This window comes from Procambarus clarkii, chromosome 65 (assembly GCF_040958095.1).
Source record: "Procambarus clarkii isolate CNS0578487 chromosome 65, FALCON_Pclarkii_2.0, whole genome shotgun sequence".
Classification (NCBI taxonomy): domain Eukaryota; kingdom Metazoa; phylum Arthropoda; class Malacostraca; order Decapoda; family Cambaridae; genus Procambarus; species Procambarus clarkii.
This window is the reverse complement of record NC_091214.1, coordinates 18,609,631-18,627,094: the sequence shown is the minus strand read 5'-3', so window position 1 is coordinate 18,627,094 and position 17,464 is coordinate 18,609,631. Positions and strand designations below refer to the sequence as shown.

General features: G+C 36.9%; 3 protein-coding genes across 9 annotated transcripts in view; 2 read left to right on the top strand and 1 right to left on the bottom strand.

Moving 5' to 3' along the window:
* The window catches only part of Seipin (lipid droplet biogenesis associated protein seipin), a 33,939-nt gene extending 26,077 nt beyond the window's left edge, over positions 1-7,862 (top strand). The window contains exons 11-13 of one of the 2 annotated variants that reach the window (XR_011223736.1): positions 6,566-6,674; positions 7,017-7,112; positions 7,733-7,862. The gene's annotated coding sequence lies outside the window, so the exon portion shown is untranslated. The remainder of the gene's footprint in view (positions 1-6,565; positions 6,675-7,016; positions 7,113-7,732) is intronic. The other variant, XR_011223737.1, reaches the window with a different exon arrangement.
* LOC138354942 (uncharacterized) lies at positions 1,437-7,863 on the bottom strand. 6 transcript variants are annotated; one of them, XR_011223738.1, is made up of 5 exons: positions 7,754-7,863; positions 4,300-4,535; positions 3,772-3,869; positions 3,249-3,371; positions 1,437-1,813 (listed from the first exon to the last, which is right to left on the bottom strand). XR_011223738.1 is itself a non-coding variant. In XM_069309506.1 (5 exons), coding segments are annotated over exons 2-5 (276 nt in total). In that variant the 5' UTR covers positions 4,349-4,535; positions 7,754-7,863; the 3' UTR covers positions 1,437-1,811. The 6 variants fall into 6 exon arrangements, 3 of the variants coding, with proteins under 3 accessions (XP_069165607.1, XP_069165605.1, XP_069165606.1); XM_069309506.1 differs by having other exon boundaries at positions 4,296-4,535; XR_011223740.1 differs by lacking the exon at positions 3,249-3,371.
* Positions 7,864-15,060: 7,197 nt separating this feature from the next.
* Positions 15,061-17,464, top strand: part of LOC123771117 (angiomotin) — a 17,613-nt gene continuing 15,209 nt past the window's right edge. Inside the window, exon 1 of the mRNA XM_045763471.2 lies at positions 15,061-15,249. The gene's annotated coding sequence lies outside the window, so the exon portion shown is untranslated. The remainder of the gene's footprint in view (positions 15,250-17,464) is intronic.

The following is a 17,464-nucleotide window of genomic DNA, read 5'->3' as shown; positions in this document are numbered from 1 at the left end:
TTGTTGTCCTCAGAATTAAGAAGCGTGGGATGCAGGACACTTTGGGAGATTTTCAACATAATAAGATAAAAGCCTTTAAAACTAAATACAGTCGATATCAATAAACAGAGTGAATGTAAAAAAAAATTTTGTGACCCATGAACTAACGTACTAGTTTTATATATGTATCATTCATCATACCAAAATAATATTTTATTTAAAATGTTTTGTGGCAATAAAATGGCAACTTTGCATTACATTAATGCTAAGCAATCTTGGACATTTACAGCATGCAGTACATACATCACATATTACTGTCTAGGTTTCAATTTCTTTTGATTACTATTGTACTTAACATCTTCATTTGCTGCAACAAGCCAGCTAAATGATGTAAAATTTTCTTGTTTTAAGGTTTAATTCATTTGCTTTAAGTATATAGTTTGGTTTATTTCCCATGTTATATAGCTGTTACAGTATTGGAATGAAATGACTGTAAATGTTTTTAGTCATTTAAATTATATTGTTCCAATTTTCTTGATAGCAAGATTGAGCATGCAGAAACTTATCAGTACTGGCTTGTCTAATGATGAGGGGCCTGGCAGCTGAGTGGACAGCGCTCGGGATTCGTAGTCCTGAGGTTCAGGGTTTGATCCCCGGTGGAGACGGAAACAAATGGGCAGAGTTTTTCACCCCTGATTCCCCTGTTTACCTAATAGAAAATAGGTACCTAGGAATTAAACAGTTGCTACGGGCTGCTTCCTGGGGGTGTGTAACAAAAAGGGGGCCTGGTCGAGGACCGGGCCGTGGGGATACTAAGCCCTGAAATCATCTCAAGGTAACCTCAAGATAACCCACCGTAGTTTGATGTCATTTAATGCCAGTCAAAAAATATTTGAAGTGGACAAAAGATTTTTACAATATTTAACCATCACAGGTGAAGCAGCTGTAACAGGTAGAGAGAGAGAGCAAGAAGTAAGGGTAAATAATAGACAAGGAAATTTAAATGCTGAAATTTTAAAAGCTGTAGAGTATTGGATTAAGTTGTTTTAAAGAACTGTAGTGTTAGAGCAAATCATGAAAGGAAATCTGTGGGGTAATGTATTACTGTACGGTAATGTACAGTACACAGATAGGTTGAAGGTTGTACAGTGAGGAGTTTGGTGGATGCATTACAGTAAATGCTGTACTGCATAATGGGAAAGAATTTGGCAGTACACAGTAGCAAAATGATTGACTATAGTTAGGAAAGTGAATTTATAGTACAGCACCAAATGGTGAATTTTAGCTGCTGTATATGAAAAACGGTCTTGTGGCCAGGATTTAATGATTGCTCATACATATATGGTAAAGATCTCTGTAGGCTTAGTTTGGCCATGAAGATATTAGTCTTCATTCTGTATTTACTTAAGTGAACCTTATTTAGTGTTTTGGGAAAGGATATCCATTTAAACAATAGAAATTATTTATATTTAATCATCAAAATTAATAAGGAATACTTGATAAAATTAAATTTGACATTTCTTTAACATAAAACATGTTTGTTTCACTATTGTGGAAATTTCTTAAAGTATTTATAGGCTATTGTGCAAGGAGCTTTTCACATGTTTGGCATAAAAACATCATCTTATAAATAGACTTTAGAAAAGATAACTTTAAAAATAATAGCAGGATATGTTGGAAGAGTTATTCTTGATAACTTCGATGCCATGGTGGAAAGTGACAAAAATCCAGGTGCATTGCAGTCTTCCAGTACCAGAAGTGAGAGGAACTGTGTACTGAACATTATGAGCACTACTGAAGCCGAGTGATGCAGAGATATAATAAGTGGGCAATCCTGAAATAAGATTGAGATCAGATAATCTTGATACTCTCATACAATATGTATTATATATACTGTTTGTGTAATAATCTAAGTGTAGTTACAGGATGAGAGTTACACTCATGGTGTCTGGTTTTCCAGTACTCTTTACTGTATTATATAATACACACAGAAATCATAATAACGTGATACAGTATATCAAATAAACAAATCCACAAAGGCTGTGATAAGGGTTTGAGCCTATGCACGGGAGGTTCCCAGCCGCACCTTAATCAATTGTGCCACGACACGGTTGACTAAGGCACAGCTGGGAACCTCCCGTGCGTAGGTTCGAACCCTAATCATGGCCCTTGTGGATTTGTATCACATAATGCTTTGATACTACTGACGGTTTTCACCACCTCGCTTAACTTGTTCCAACTATCTACCACTCTACAAAATTGAGCTTTCTAATATTTTTTCAGCTTTGTATCCTGTGTTTGAAACTGTCACCTTGTTCAAACGTTTATCGAGTGTGTGTATGCGTTAATGTATGTATGTATGTGTGTGTGTGTGTGTGTTATGAGTTATCTGAATGGCTAAGTGGGAATGGGCCCGAGATTGATATGATGGGTGTGTATGGTGTGCCATGAGTAAGTGACAATGGCTGCAGTTTTAAATATATGTATAATGAATGAAAGTTAAGTATGTATTATCAATTCATAATTTTTTTAGCTCAAGCTTGTACTTAAATACACTTAGTATTGTGGAAGTGATTAATGAACAGAAGATTTCTAATTGACTATTCAATTGACTATGTATTTGATGAAAGAACCATGTTCCATTATGTTTGTGATACAAAACCAAAAAAAAATCAATATCTGCAGTAATATTGGCATGCTGAATCAAATCATGTGTATGAACACTTTAATTATTCTGTTACTGTGCTATCTGTGCTGTACAGTATAGCTATCCTGGCTAAATATTCCTTTTTTTTTTTAAATTATGTGATCACATGATAGTGTTATACATGTACAAGATAATATTGAATGTCATTGGAGAATGATACCCTACATAGATGCAAAATGTGAAGCAGAGTAATTAAAATGTAATGTTATAAATCAAAGCGGGAGCCAAAAGATGGACATACTGTACATTGTATAGGTGATGAAGTGAGGTTTTGAGCGTGAATGACACAAGACACATTGTGTGAAAAAGATTACATGGAATCGGTTTGTTAATACAGTACAGTAAATATTTGCAGTTTTCCTATTTACTTCTTATTTCTACTATGCAGATATCAGCCCCACCCCTGTGAAAGTGGGAAACTAATATTTCCTCTCCCCCCTTCCCCCTCTAAATGATTGTATTCACTTGTGTAGCTTGCAGTGCAAATATGAAAGTTCTATACTCTTCCAATTTTGTCTAAGTATTTACAGTACTGTATAATAAGACACTCGATGATACATACATGCCGCAGGAGTCGAAGTACTTGGTGGAGGGGCAGCTGTGGTATGTAGAGCAGCCAGAGCCTGAATGGTATCGGCTGAGGGTATGAACCCCTGGGCTGCAGATGGAATAAAACCACCCACACCTGTGATGGCGTGAGATAATACCAAAGAATGAAATCCTTCCTCATAATGAAAATCTTGTCTTTAGGATGAAATATACATTGCAGACAAATACCTCCATAATTGGCAAAACGGAGAAAGATTGATAGGGTTAGGACCTATCTAAAGGTAGCAGAACCTACATTAATCTAAGGGATTAGGCTACACCTGTACCATGCAGGAATGGACAACTAGAGAGCCCAGAAAATGCACATCTGAAGAATACTGTTAAAAAAAAAGAAGCCAATCTAAATGGGAAAACCTAATTTAAATGTTTGATTTACCAAGGAAAGAATTTTCTAGCATGGCGAGAAGAGCAGATGGAACCTTAATTTGAAGAGCACCAACTGACAGCAATAGAAGTGGAATTTGGATTTACTGTACCTGCAGGTGTTCCAACAACAGGTCCTGGGATGATAGCAGTAGCTGTTGCCACTGCTACTACTAAAAGTATCAGCACTGAGTAACGCATATTTGTATTCCTGAAAATAAAAGATAATTTTTACATAAAAAACCTTAAACAAAGTATTCTTTTGTGTGTGTTGTTATCTTGAGAGGTTATCTTGAGATGATTTCGGGGCTTTGGTGTCCCTGCAGCCCGGTCCTCGACCAGGCTTCCACCCCCAGGAAGCAGCCCGTGACAGCTAATTAACACCAAGGTACCTATTTTACTGCTAGGTAACAGGGGCATAGGGTTAAAGAAACTCTGCCCATTGTTTCTCGCCGGCGCCCGGGATCGAACCCAGGACCACAGGATCACAAGGCCAGCGTGCTGTCCGCTCGGCCGACCGGCTCCCTTGTGTGTGCTACAAATTTTGTATTCTTAGTAAAATTGAAAATAAGACAAAAGGCAAGGCACTTTAATAAAATGGTCGTACAGTATATAATATGAAATAAACATGACGTACTCACAAGTTGGTAGCAGCGTTGGCAAAAGACTCCAGTGGTACATCACTTGCATCTTGGCCTTATATACACCAGAAGCCCTCTGGAGGTCACAAGAGTCACTGCTCTCATGCACTCGTGACAGTGACCAACGTTATTGTAGACCTTTCATAAGTCATTAATCTGTTCCAGTCTATTGTTGCTCACGAGCTGCGTCTCATTGCTGCCACCATAACAGCAGATACTGTACATAAGTTTTTAACCTGTGAGAGATTACTGGTTAGCCTAGTCATGAACACGCGGCTGCACTGCTGAATAGGATGTGGGTATTATCACATGACTTGCACTATTACCCATATTATATGCATGTACTGTATTGACATAAATTTCAAAGTAAATAAGTTGGAGTTTTACAATTTTTAATTCAATATAATCAGCCTGTCCTCCTGTTTTGGTAGTACCTATATTAGGCCTAGGAATATTTAAAATAGTTTTCCCTTCATTTTTTCAGACTATAAAGTGAATAGTACAAAAGTTCTACTATCTAATTGCTTAGTACGTTACACAGGCTACAGGATGAGAGCTACGCTCGTTGTGTCCCATCTTCCCAGCACTGTCATATAACTCTTTGAAACTACTAATGGTTTTGGCCTGCACCACCACCACCATCTCACTTAACTTATTCCAACCGTCTACCACTGTTTGTGAAAGTGAATGTTTTTATATTTCTTCAGCAGTTTTTAGTTAGCATAAATCTATGACCTCTTGTTCTTGAAGTTCCAGGTCGCAAGAATTCTTCCATATCAATTTTGTTGATTCCTTTTGCTATTTTGTATGTAGTGATCATATCACCTCTTCTTCTATCTTCTAGTTTTGGCATATTTAATGTGTTTAATCTCTCCTCATTGCTCTTGTCTTTTAGTTCCAAAAGCCATTTAGTTGCATGTCTTTGCACCTTTTCCAATTTATTAATGTGTTTCTAAGATATGGAGATCTTGAGGTTATCTCGAGATAATTTCGGGGCATAGCGTCCCCGCGGCCCAGTTCTCGACCAGGCCTCCTTTTAGTTACACACCCCCAGGAAGCAGCCTGTAGCAGCTGTCTAACTCCCAGGTACCTATTTACTGCTAGATGAACAAGGGCATCAGGATGAAAGAAACTCCGCCCATTTGTTTCCGCCTACACTGGGGGATTGAACCCGGAACTTCAGGACTACCAATCCCGGGTGTTGTCCACTCAGCTGTCGGGCCCCATACAACCACTGCATTTTCCAACTTTGATCCCATAATGGTTGTGAATAATTTCTTTAATATTTCACCATTCATATACGATATTTAACAGTAATTCTGAAATGAGATAGTGTAGCATAGGCTCCTCACACGATGTTCTTTATGTGGTCCTCAGGTGATAGTTTTCTATCTAGAACCACCCTTAGATTCCTTTCTTTATCTGAATATGTTCAAGCTTTTTTACATAATTTGTAGGTTGTGTATGATCTATTCCACATTCCATAACATGGAATTTATTCACAATAAATTATATTTGCCTGTGGTACTCCACTCGTGACATTTCTCCAGTCTGAGCAGGTGAGTAGTACCAAGTTAGCTTTAGGAACCCCAGATTTCTTTTTCCTTCAGAGAGGAGAAAAATATATAATACAGCACTGTATGTGTGCATCACTAGACTCAAAGGATATTTTTAATATATAACCAACATGGAAAGTTTTGTGCTTGTGGACTTCAGACATCATATTTTGTCAACATTTGACCCAATGAAAAATTAAAATACAGTAGCAAACATATTTTAGGAAACTTTTTAAACCTGTCATTTTTTCTTTAATAAAAAATGAATGTGAATTTTAACATGCAAATGCACACAAGGTATAATAAATATTAAAAAAGAAATATAATTCAAATATACTAATTCATTGTGTCGGGGGACAGGAAGCCAGTGTGTGTTCATACACAGTAGACTTATATCGAGGTCGCATGCACCCCCACCCCCCTCCAAGGCCGAATTACTGACCCTGCCCAAGATGCTACCCCACAAGAATCTGACTAACTCCTGAGTATTTACTCACTGCTAGATGAATAGAAGCATTAAGTGAAAAGTAAATGTGCCCAACCATTTCTGTCCTGCCTGGGATTCGAACCCGGAATTCTCGATTACATTGAGAACAAACCCAACTACTACTGGGACCCGATATGTAATTCATATCAACACTACTTATTGTATAATGCACATGTAACAAAAATATGGATCAAGCCCTTCAGTAATGCCCGTCTTTGTCAAGAATGCACTGGAGCAGTGACTTGCGAGCTCTGATGCAGGGCCTCATGTGGTATATAAAGCTGGGACGGAGTAGGGACACGTTTGGAGTCCCCCGTCAACACTGCTCTCAGGTAGGTGTGTCGCTGCCTGGCTGATATACCAGGCAAGAAGAATTTGAGGAACCTTTTCTTTGTTGATAACTTGCAAATATTATTCTGCTTCATCTGACATAAATTTGCTTTAGTAGGCAATTTCTTTTACTTTAACTAGAGGGATGTTACTAGTTGTAACATCCCTCTAGTATTGAGACATTACAACAATATACACTGGTGCTATACAGTATTATGTTTATTGGCAAACCAGGCACCTGTTCCAAACATACCAAGACATCCCATATATTCTGTATAGTTATGACTAGAAATTTTGAATTGCCATGGGATTTTAATACTATATTAGAATTATTCTCTTTCAAGAATTGAAGATGCATTACTCTCTGCTACTAGTTCTTATGGTTGTAGCGAATGTTGGTGCTGGCATCATCCCAGGATCTCCTGTTGGAATGCCTCCAGGTAAATCCTGTCCCTCAAATTTGTTTTTGGTGTTTCTCTAGGTAGTTAAGGTCATTTCCTTCATGTGAGTAGGTTATGCTCCTGCTTAATAAAGTACAATATACCCCAAAGTTAAATGGATCATTCTCTTGTACAATCAAAGAAAAAATAGCATGGCATTTGTTACTTGACCAACATGTCATATTAATTGGTTGACTTATAAATGCACTTTTATTTATTTATTTATTTATTTATTTATATAAGAGTTCTTACATTCTTGTAAAGCCACTAGCACACACAGTATTTCAGGCAGGTGTGTACATATATATATGCACTTTATACATATACAGTATATATATATGATTACTACTTCCAAAGGTATTAAGGGATATGATTAGGTAAATAAGATTTCATTAATCCAGGAGCATATAGAACAAAAGGATCTGTATTTAAGTTAATAAATAAGACCTGCAAGAAAGATGTAAAAAAAACAAGGATTTCTTCTTATATAGTTTTGAACAGTTTGAACACATCAAAATCAAGTGGTGTGCATACTGTACTTGGTAAACCACAAATACTGTATACAGTAATCGTACACACTTGACAACTTTGTTTTGACATTATTATATCTCTTGATGCAGGTGTTAGCAGCTTCATCCCACCTTTCGTCCAGGCCTTCATTCCCACGGCTGATGAGATTCAGGGTCTGGCTGCCCTTCACACCACTGCTGTCCCGGTGTTAGCTCCTGTGGCCCCTGCAGCCCCTGCAGCATGTATGTACTCTTAACCTTATGATTATTGATTTTATGACATTGACTAATTAAATTTTTGATTACGTATATTGGTCTTATTGGTTTTAAGTTAATCTGAGTGCCTGTACTGTACTGTATTGATCCATACCCTCCAAACACACGACAAAACTACAACATTCCTACAATGTTCTAACAACTTGAAACACCTTCTAACAAGTAGTAACAAGTATCTAGTAAGTTGTAACAACTTTCTAGCATGTCATAAAAACTTTATAACAAGATGTAACAGCTTTGTAACAAGTTGTAATAAGGTAACGATAGGGACTGTTATGTTGAGTGTTTCCCGGGTATTACTGGCTAGCATATAAAATACAAATATTTTTTATGAAGGTGAAGGAAAGACCCAATATATGTGTAAGTGTATTAAGACCAAGGCACTGTAGTAAGTTTCTCAATATTTTTTATTATGTAATGTGTTATACAGGATGATGTTATCTGATCTTAATTTTCAGGAGTGCCAACATCCTAAATCTTCACAACACTGACCTTCGGTGGTCCTCAAGGCATTAAGCATGAGGTAGTACTTACCTCTGGCACTCAATGTCTTCAAGATGTCTGACTTTTGCATCACTGTCCCAATAATGTCCAAGTTGTTTATCATCAATGTAGTGTTACAGTGAAGTTTTGTGCCTCACCTGGTGTTCATGTGCATGTGTGACCAGCTCACTAAGGTCATTATTTTCAAGTGTCGCTGTCTGCACACAAGTGCCGATACCTCGCTTTAGGAAAATGTAAAATTCATATCACATAGATTTGCTCATTAATGAAATTAGAACATTTTGTATGCTCAAGACATAAGATTGAAAATTTACATTACTTTCAACTGGTACAGTATATTGTTCATTATTTTTTTATAATTAAACAAAATTAAGGTAATTCCACATTGTTGCTATGATATAATTGTCACTTCATACTGGTATAAATATATAATTTTTTTTAATCCAGCCACTCATGACAATAAAATAGAAATTGGCAAACTTACATTATAAGAGGGAAATTTAATCAAACTATTTTTTCATCAACTTTGCACATTTAAGACCTTGAGCTGCTGTTTTTACCAGGGTCAGTTTAGTTTAGTTCATTTATTATGCACCCCATACCCATCTTGTGGGCGGTAGTGGAAAGGGTTACAGAGGCACATAATTGGCTCAGGGACTGAACCCCACAATTCAGGGTCAGGATTTGCCATTTACGACCTCCAGATTGCTATGAGGTGGTCCTCGCCCCAAGGTTATTACTGTTAAGGATGACCTTGTAGTACGGTATTTTCAAGCTCGTAAACTGTTCAGTAAATACCAACTAAGCTGCCATGATTGAAATAAGAGGAACAGATTATGTAACTGGATACCCAAGTGCTTTGTGAATCCTGGCTCAGATTTTTTTTACTAATTGTTCACTTGCCCAAGTAGCTTATCATGTACAGTCCATGTATGCATTGCATACTAGTGGCTTTATTAAATGTGCATTTCATGTAACAACTATGCAGCCATTGTACTGTGTTCTTCTGTATATTTTTTAAATAAAAATATTATTGCTTTTAGAAACTTTTTATACTTTATTACCAGCACTATTCAAGGCTTTCCATGACTAAACACAAAAAATAAGTTTTGCTTTATTATAAAAATTATCAAGACTCTAATAATGCCTTGGACATACTTCCATTGAAAAATAATGCACTTTTTATGGAAAAATATTTTTATTAGGGAAGACCTATGAATTTGTTTGACATAAGTATACTATATAAATAAAAAAATACTCAAAAGTACTAATAATACTTTAATGTTTACTGATTTTAAAACGTCCATAAGGCTGCTATGAGTTTCACTAGAATTAGAGAGAGAAGGCATTTGCCTGGAGAAAATAGCAGAGCAGTACCGTACTGTAAACTATAAGAAAAATAGGTTATAGATAATAATGCCCCATCTATTCCCAATTCCCTATTTGATTAACATCGTCATCCACAGCAGCATTTCCAATTGAATATGGTTTTAGTTTAATAGGTGCTCTGATCAGGTTAGGTTATCTTGAAAGATATGTAACACTCAATCTGTGATAAGACAATCTCAAGATATCACACTCAAGCTGTGTCATAAATTCGTCATATATGCTATGATATTAACTTTCCAACAATTAACCGAGGTGATAACTTGCAAATTATCACCTCGGTTTCCCCTCTCCTCAAACTCAGTCTCTTTACCATAACCATCATCCTATTCCTTCAACATACCAAACTGTTTCAGCACACTTTTCAATCTTGTAATTTATTGAATTTTATGGGTCACATAACTGCAATCTGCTATGATATTGATTCATATTCTATCCTCCTTTTAACATATATGGTGCTCAGATTGTCCATTCTACTTTTCAAACTCTTCTATTTGTCATGTACAAGTACTAGGACACACTTCAACAATATATTAGTGAATGCCTAATTATCATGAATAATTTTAAACCAAATAGTATGAGATATACTGTACAGTACTTAAAGCTTTGTAACTATGTATTTCATTAACTCGCAGATATTAGGTATTCTCAAAATTGAATCTTCTTCACCATTTTATCTCTCCTTCTCCACCTTCCCTACCCTTCCCAACCTTTTAATAACTTTCCAACAATTAACCACCTTTCCTGCCTTTCACCATCATCCTTACCCTTCACCACCCTCCCAACCTTTCACTATCCTCCCCACTTTTCATCACCTTCTCTATTCTTCACTCCTTCCCTACCCTCCCCCACCTGCCCTCTTCTTCAACCACCTGCCCTCTTCAACTACCTTCATAACCTCTCCTACCCTTCACAACATTTCTTACATTCACCACATCTTTCCAATCCTTCACTGTCCTTCACTACCTTCCCCTTCCTTCACCACATTTCCTACTCTTCACCACTTTCCCAACACTTCACTACTCATACCACCTCCATTACTCTTTTAAAACCTTCCTTATTCATCACCACCTTCTATACTCTTCATAACATTACCTACATCTCACCACCTAAACTTACCCTTCACCACCTTCCTTATCTTTCTCCACCTTCCCTACTCTTCAACTTCTCTATCTTTCACCACTTTAATATGACAATGACAATTTTATTTAGGGAAAAGTACATACATACAAAATGAGTTAGAATGTATGATATCTAGACAGAGCAAGTATATACTATGCCTAATATCTTAACTTGACAATGTCTTCATTAATAAATTAACTTAAAAAACAAATAAATTAACTTGAATTAAAAGACAAACTAACAATACTGTATTATAGAAAATAATATCCTGGATAAATCTTAGAGAGGATGGAGTCTGGTATTTATGGAGATTGGAAATTAGTATAATTTGTCATTTCATGGCCCATCCACTTGGGCTGGATGGTAAAGTGAAGTTACCTCTCCCCTCCCATCCCAAATCCTTATCTTGATTCCCTCTGAGTGCTGTATAGTTGTGATGGCTTGACACTGTCTCCTAATAGTTCCACTCCCCTTGTCATTTCATGCAAAGAGGGAGCATGGTGTTCGACCCTGACCTGCCTATGACCATCCCCGAACAAAGACTAGTCACCCTGCAACGTTTTGTGAGTAACCCCAAGCATCTGGTCTTCAACCTCGGACACAGACAAAAAGACAGGCTAACATTATCTTTTATAGATATAGAATCGTTCCATACTGCTGTGTAAATATGCTTAATTGTTTATACAGTAAAAAATAAGCCTGATATACATGTTTCTTTTTCCCAAATTAATGTTCTCTCCTGACTTTCAGTCAGAGTTGATTTGTTTTTGTACTGAGGCTGGTATTTTCTCCCCCTGATTCCATGTATGACTGGCCATCCTGTGAGATGGGAATATTAGATGAACTTATAGCTAGTTTTTGATCTACACTGTGTAATATTTCATATATAATAGCTCAGCAGCACACTGCTGTGTATACCTAAGCTTGTTAATAAAAAAAGGTAATAATAGCAATAATAATTAAAAATTCATATTTTATATATAAAGTATATATAAATACTGTATATACTTTAGGTCTTTAAAGTTGTGAGGGCACCACCTCTGGTGCAAGTGTAGGGACCCATAGCCTTGGAGAAGAAAATAAAGAGTATTCAGAGAAGACCTTGTGGATTCTCACTGAATACTTTAATATTTTACAAATACAAATATTTATTCAGGTAAAGTACAAACATACAAAGTGAAATACAAAAGTTGATGGATTTATAGATAGAGCTAGTACATACAATGCCTAAAGCCACTATTATGCAAAGCGTTTCAGGCAGAAAAAACACAAACTAAAACTTAACACTAATTGAGATTAAAGTATAAATTTTGTTGAGAAAAAATCTGAAAAAAAGGGGGGGGGGAAACATGGCAGAAAAAAGCAAAAATACAATTTGGTCAACAAACAGCATTGTTTAAAATCGTAGACATGGGTTGACATTTAGGGGCGAGGTAGGTTACATTGAGTTAATTAGGTGGTACCTGTACTTAGTTTTTATCTTAAACTGGTTGGGAGAGGTACAGTCTTTAACATAATTGGGAAAGTCATTCCACATTCTGGGTCCCTTGGTTTGTAAATCATTTCTAGTTTGATTAAGTCGTATCTTGGAATATCAAATAGGTATTTGTTTCTGGTGTGTTATTTGTTACTTGTGTTTTGTGTGTCTTCCCATTACCTTACCACAGACGAAAGGACAAACTTTTTTTTTTTTTGTGATGTGACGAGGCCCTGCCCCCAGCTTTTGAAACAGCCGAACACCAACGCTTTACCGTCACATATATATATATATATATATATATATATATATATATATATATGTGTACCGTCACATATATATATATATATATATATATATATATATATAGTGACGGTAAAGCGTTGGTGTTCGGCTGTTTCAAAAGCTGGGGGCAGGGCCTTGTCACATCACAAAAAAAAAAAAAGAGAAAAGTTTGTCCTTTCGTCTGTGGTAAGGTAATGGGAAGACACACAAAACACAAGTATATAAACAATGAAATTTTAATTACTCTAGAAAACAAGACATGAATAAAGACAATCTCATAAAATTCAACACTGGTCAACAAAATAACATGAATAATAACTGGCAATGAAAAGTTACTCTAAGACCAGAGTGCAAAAATAGTGATAGCAATATAAATTAATATGTGCGGTGCTGGAATACTGGCTTCAAGCTGCCACCTCCCTTATTACACGAAAGCCAAGGCTTAGTCTACTAGCGAGAGATGTAAACTCCAAGGAGCACAAAGATATTCTGATGAGTACGGCGTGCTGCTGCCCAGACGTCGACTCTCGGTGGTGGTGTGAGTGCAGGTGTGGCGAGACATCAGCCAATCAGCAACAGGCAGGCGGAGGATGAGCAGTTTGCTAGTTACGGCGGCTGTGGCTGGTGTCGGGGTGTGCATGGTACGATTTGCTTCCTGGGCAAAACGTTTGGCGATACTGGTGGACGTATATTCTATATAGTATCTTGTACTTAACAACGTAATGATGTAGGGAAGAGCAGGCTCAATCTCTCTTGAAAGAGATTATCGTCACAATATATATATTGTGACGATAATATGACGTTGATAATATGACGATGACGTTGTGTATACAACTGACGATTTACTATAAAACCAGAAAAACGGCCAGCCTTCTCATGAGAAACTCTCCAGACACAAAACAGAACGCTTTAAAAGAGACTAACGTCGTCTATGCCTTCAAATGCCCACTTGGGGACTGTAAGCTCCAAAAAACCCAGTATATAGGCAAGACAACAACATCTCTTTCTAGGCGTTTAACGATGCATAAGCAACAGGGCTCCATTAAGGAACATATAATCTCTTCCCACAACCAAACCATCGCCAGAGAAATCCTAGTAAACAACACAGAAATCATCGATAGATACAGCGATAGCAGGCGGCTTGACGTTTGCAAGGCACTACACATCAAGAAGTCAACACCAGCAATCAACAGCCAATTATTGCACAACTATATTCTACCCACCTCAAGACTCCGCTCCAATATAGAAGCATCAAGAAATATGGACCAATAGGCTTTCTACAAACACCTCTATTCAATACCCATTGTTTGTGTTCTGTCTTGTGTTGATACTTTTAATACCCTATTAATATCCCCTCTTGTTCTGTCTTGTGTTAATGCCACATCACCCCTCCCACCTCACTCAAATGTAGATATAAAATCGGAGATACGTAAGTTCTAATCAGTTGTGTATTTGTGAACTAAAGTCTTTGAAAATGTAATAAGTTTTACGAAACGCGCCCGTGTCGCGTCAGACTAGAAATAAAAATGAATTTTGGAGAATTGATTTTTGATTTACCTCCAACAGTGAAGCGTAATGTACGAAAGATTGAGAAAATTCGTGTTAGAATTATTAATCTTACTTTTTCGGTCATATTTAATAATATATATATATATATATATATATATATATATATATATATATATATATATATATATATATATATATATATATATATATATTATATATATATATATATATATATATATATATATATATATATATATATATATATATATATATATATATATATATATATATATATATATATATATATATATATATATATATATATATATATATATATATATATAAAATCTGATAAGGCAATATCATAATAATTTGGCAATTATTGCAGCAATGAATCAGTACAAGTTGTCAGATGTTTGATGATAATCAATAGCGCATTGTGTGTGATAAGTAACATCAATATTATTTGTTAATATTATTATATATAATATTCTTGCAAATAGCCTGTATATATATATATCCTTCAAAACTATACGTAATCGAATTATATATAGATTTCAAGCCATTTGCTTTTTAATAGAGGGGCTTTATCATGAACTTTAGCAGTTACCCAATGATGCTAATTCGATATTAACTACTGACCAAGTAACATCTTTATGTAAGTGAAACGATATATTTTAGATATAATTTTCATAATTATTAACCTTCTCATACTTAAAGATCATAAGATATTGACAAAGAGCAGATAACAGACACACACACAGCAGGTTGCAGAGTTAAGATCTCTTGAGATGTACGTCAACTGTACGACAGCGGCAGAGTTGCATCATCTTTGTCAACATAACGTACATAAACGTGTTTGTATTTAAGCACAAAACGTGTTTGTATTTAAGCACAAAACGTATTGCGTATTTCCGCGCAATATAAAAGGGGGACACCCATCGGAAACCTCCACTACAAGCTCACCATAGCCCGTGCTTCTTGAAACTTTGTGTTCCGAGTAGCTGTATCTAAAAACAACAAAACGGTGAACCTCCATTATTGGACCCTGAACTTAGCTCGTGACAAGGTACAGTACTTGATCGTGTTAGTGGAAATGGAGGCGAGCGAAATTGATTATGGAAAGTCTACCGGCGGCAATCCAGCCACGTTTTGGGAGAATCTTCTTAGAAAACGTGCTGAAAATGCCAAGGAAGAGCATTCACTCTCACAGGACTTGTTTGATGAGCCTTTCTTCAATGAAATTTCGGCCCATGGTGACTCAACTTCTGCTAATGCAATCAGTGGTATAGATCTAGACAGGAGTGTGTCGCAGTTCTCAGCTCTTGATCAGGTCCCAGGCAAGAATGTGTTGCAGTCCTCATCTCCTGATCAGGTCCCAGGCAAGAATGTGTTGCAGTCCTCAGCTCCTGATCAGGTCCCAGGCAAGAATGTGTTGCAGTCCTTAGCTCCTGATCAGGTCCCAGGCAAGAATGTGTTGCAGTCCTTAGCTCCTGATCAGGTCCCAGGCAAGAATGTGTTGCAGTCCTCAGCTCCTGATCAGGTCCCAGGCAAGAATGAGTTGCAGTCCTTAGCTCCTGACCAGACACCATTGAATATGTCAGATAACCTTGCACTGCATGCCCCCACTGTTCCAAACAAGAAAATTTTTCAGAACCCAGAACAGATGGAGAGTATAGATGATGAAGAATTTATTAATAGATTGTTTGCTAATCCAAAGTGGTATTTAGAGAACAAATTTCCTAAGCTTACAGAGGAGCAGGAAAAGTCTCTGGACCAGGAAATCGTAAATGAAATTATACTACATGATGCATCCTCGTCCACAGATGCTGCCAGCCAAAGTCTAAGTCCTGGGCTGCTGAGTCTACAAGATGGGGTGACACTAGGCAAGAATGTGCAGTATTCTTCAGCTCTTGACCAAAGTGTAGGCCAAAATGAAAAGCAGGTCTTGTCCGTTGATCAGACTACAGGCAAAAATGTTCCACAAGGCTCAGTTCTTGATCAGGCCCCAGGCAATAATACATTGCAGGCCTCTGCTCACGATACAACTTACATTTCATCATGTACCCAAACACCAGACAAGATGTCATACAACACTGCACTGCCTGTTCCTGCAGTTAATCAGATCTCAGACAAAAAAGCTTTGCAAAATAATTCAGTCAAGACTCAAACACTTACTCAGAGTCAAGTAACACATGGAGTAGTATCAGTTGCATACATCCTTAAAGGTGAGTCTAAGAAGCTTGAATTTCAGGTAGATTCACATAACCCCACACCTCAAAGCAATGACTTTTTGACTGCCATACCACATAATGAAACTAGTGGGGACTTAAGCGTGTCAAAAGGTTCACTGCAGAGATGTCTAAAGAGAGAATGTGACATCACCTCTACTTCAGATACTTCTGTGATGGGCAAAAAGCCAAAGTTGCATGAGATAAAGGAACCATTTACTGATCCAGGAAAAGAACATGGGAGACGACGTGCCATTTATCAGCATCAGTACCGAGAAAGTAAGAAGAGGGAGTCAAAAGACAACATCAAGGAGCTTAATCAAGAGAGAGCAAGAAGGGAAGATATAGAGAAGCAGCTGGAGATAATGACACGTGACAGAGACCACAAGACAACAATGATACAACACTTGCAGAAACAACTCGACGAAGCTGCTGAAGAAAATGTTAAGAAAACAAAAGTAATATGCCTGCTGGAGAAGAATTTAGAGCTCAAGACAAATGAATGCAATACTCTTTGGAAAACACATAAAGAATTGTTAAACGTTAGTCTGCAGCAGAATGACAAAACACAATGAAAATTCAAATTCCTAGACGAGGAATATTTTAAACAGAGTACTGCACCAACACCATTTTTCAGCAGTGCTTCAAAACCCTCGTGGATGATGTCAAGTGCAATATACTGTACAGTACTGATATACAGTTCTCATTAAGATTTCTATTACATTCATGAAACTTTACCACATCACCACACACCAGCAACAAGAGGGTGTTGTTTACCTTCTTGTGCAAACACATTTGCATGTCTTAACTTCGTTTTACTCTTCATTTTAAATAAAACATACTGTTCTCTTAATCTAACATTACATACATACATACATACATGCAATGTGTGTGTGTGCATGTATGTAAATGTACTGTATATGTACAGTTGGGTTCATTCTCAATACACAGTCGAGAATTTCAGTGTTAAATTCCGGGCGGGACAAAAATAGTTTGGGGGGGTTTCTTATCAGCTGATGCTTCAGTTCACCCAGCAGTTACTTGGTACCCAGG

Bases quoted from the DNA above. Each gene is read 5' to 3' on its own strand.
- LOC138354942 (XM_069309504.1), bottom strand. From the start codon at position 4,348: ATGCAAGTGATGTACCACTGGAGTCTTTTGCCAACGCTGCTACCAACT. The intron at 3,870-4,295 runs GTACGTCATGTT...TTTTATTTTCAG, and splicing joins ACGCTGCTACCAACTTGTGA to GAATACAAATATGCGTTACT. The intron at 1,814-3,771 runs GTACAGTAAATC...ATCTTATTTCAG, and splicing joins TGTTGTTGGAACACCTGCAG to GATTGCCCACTTATTATATC.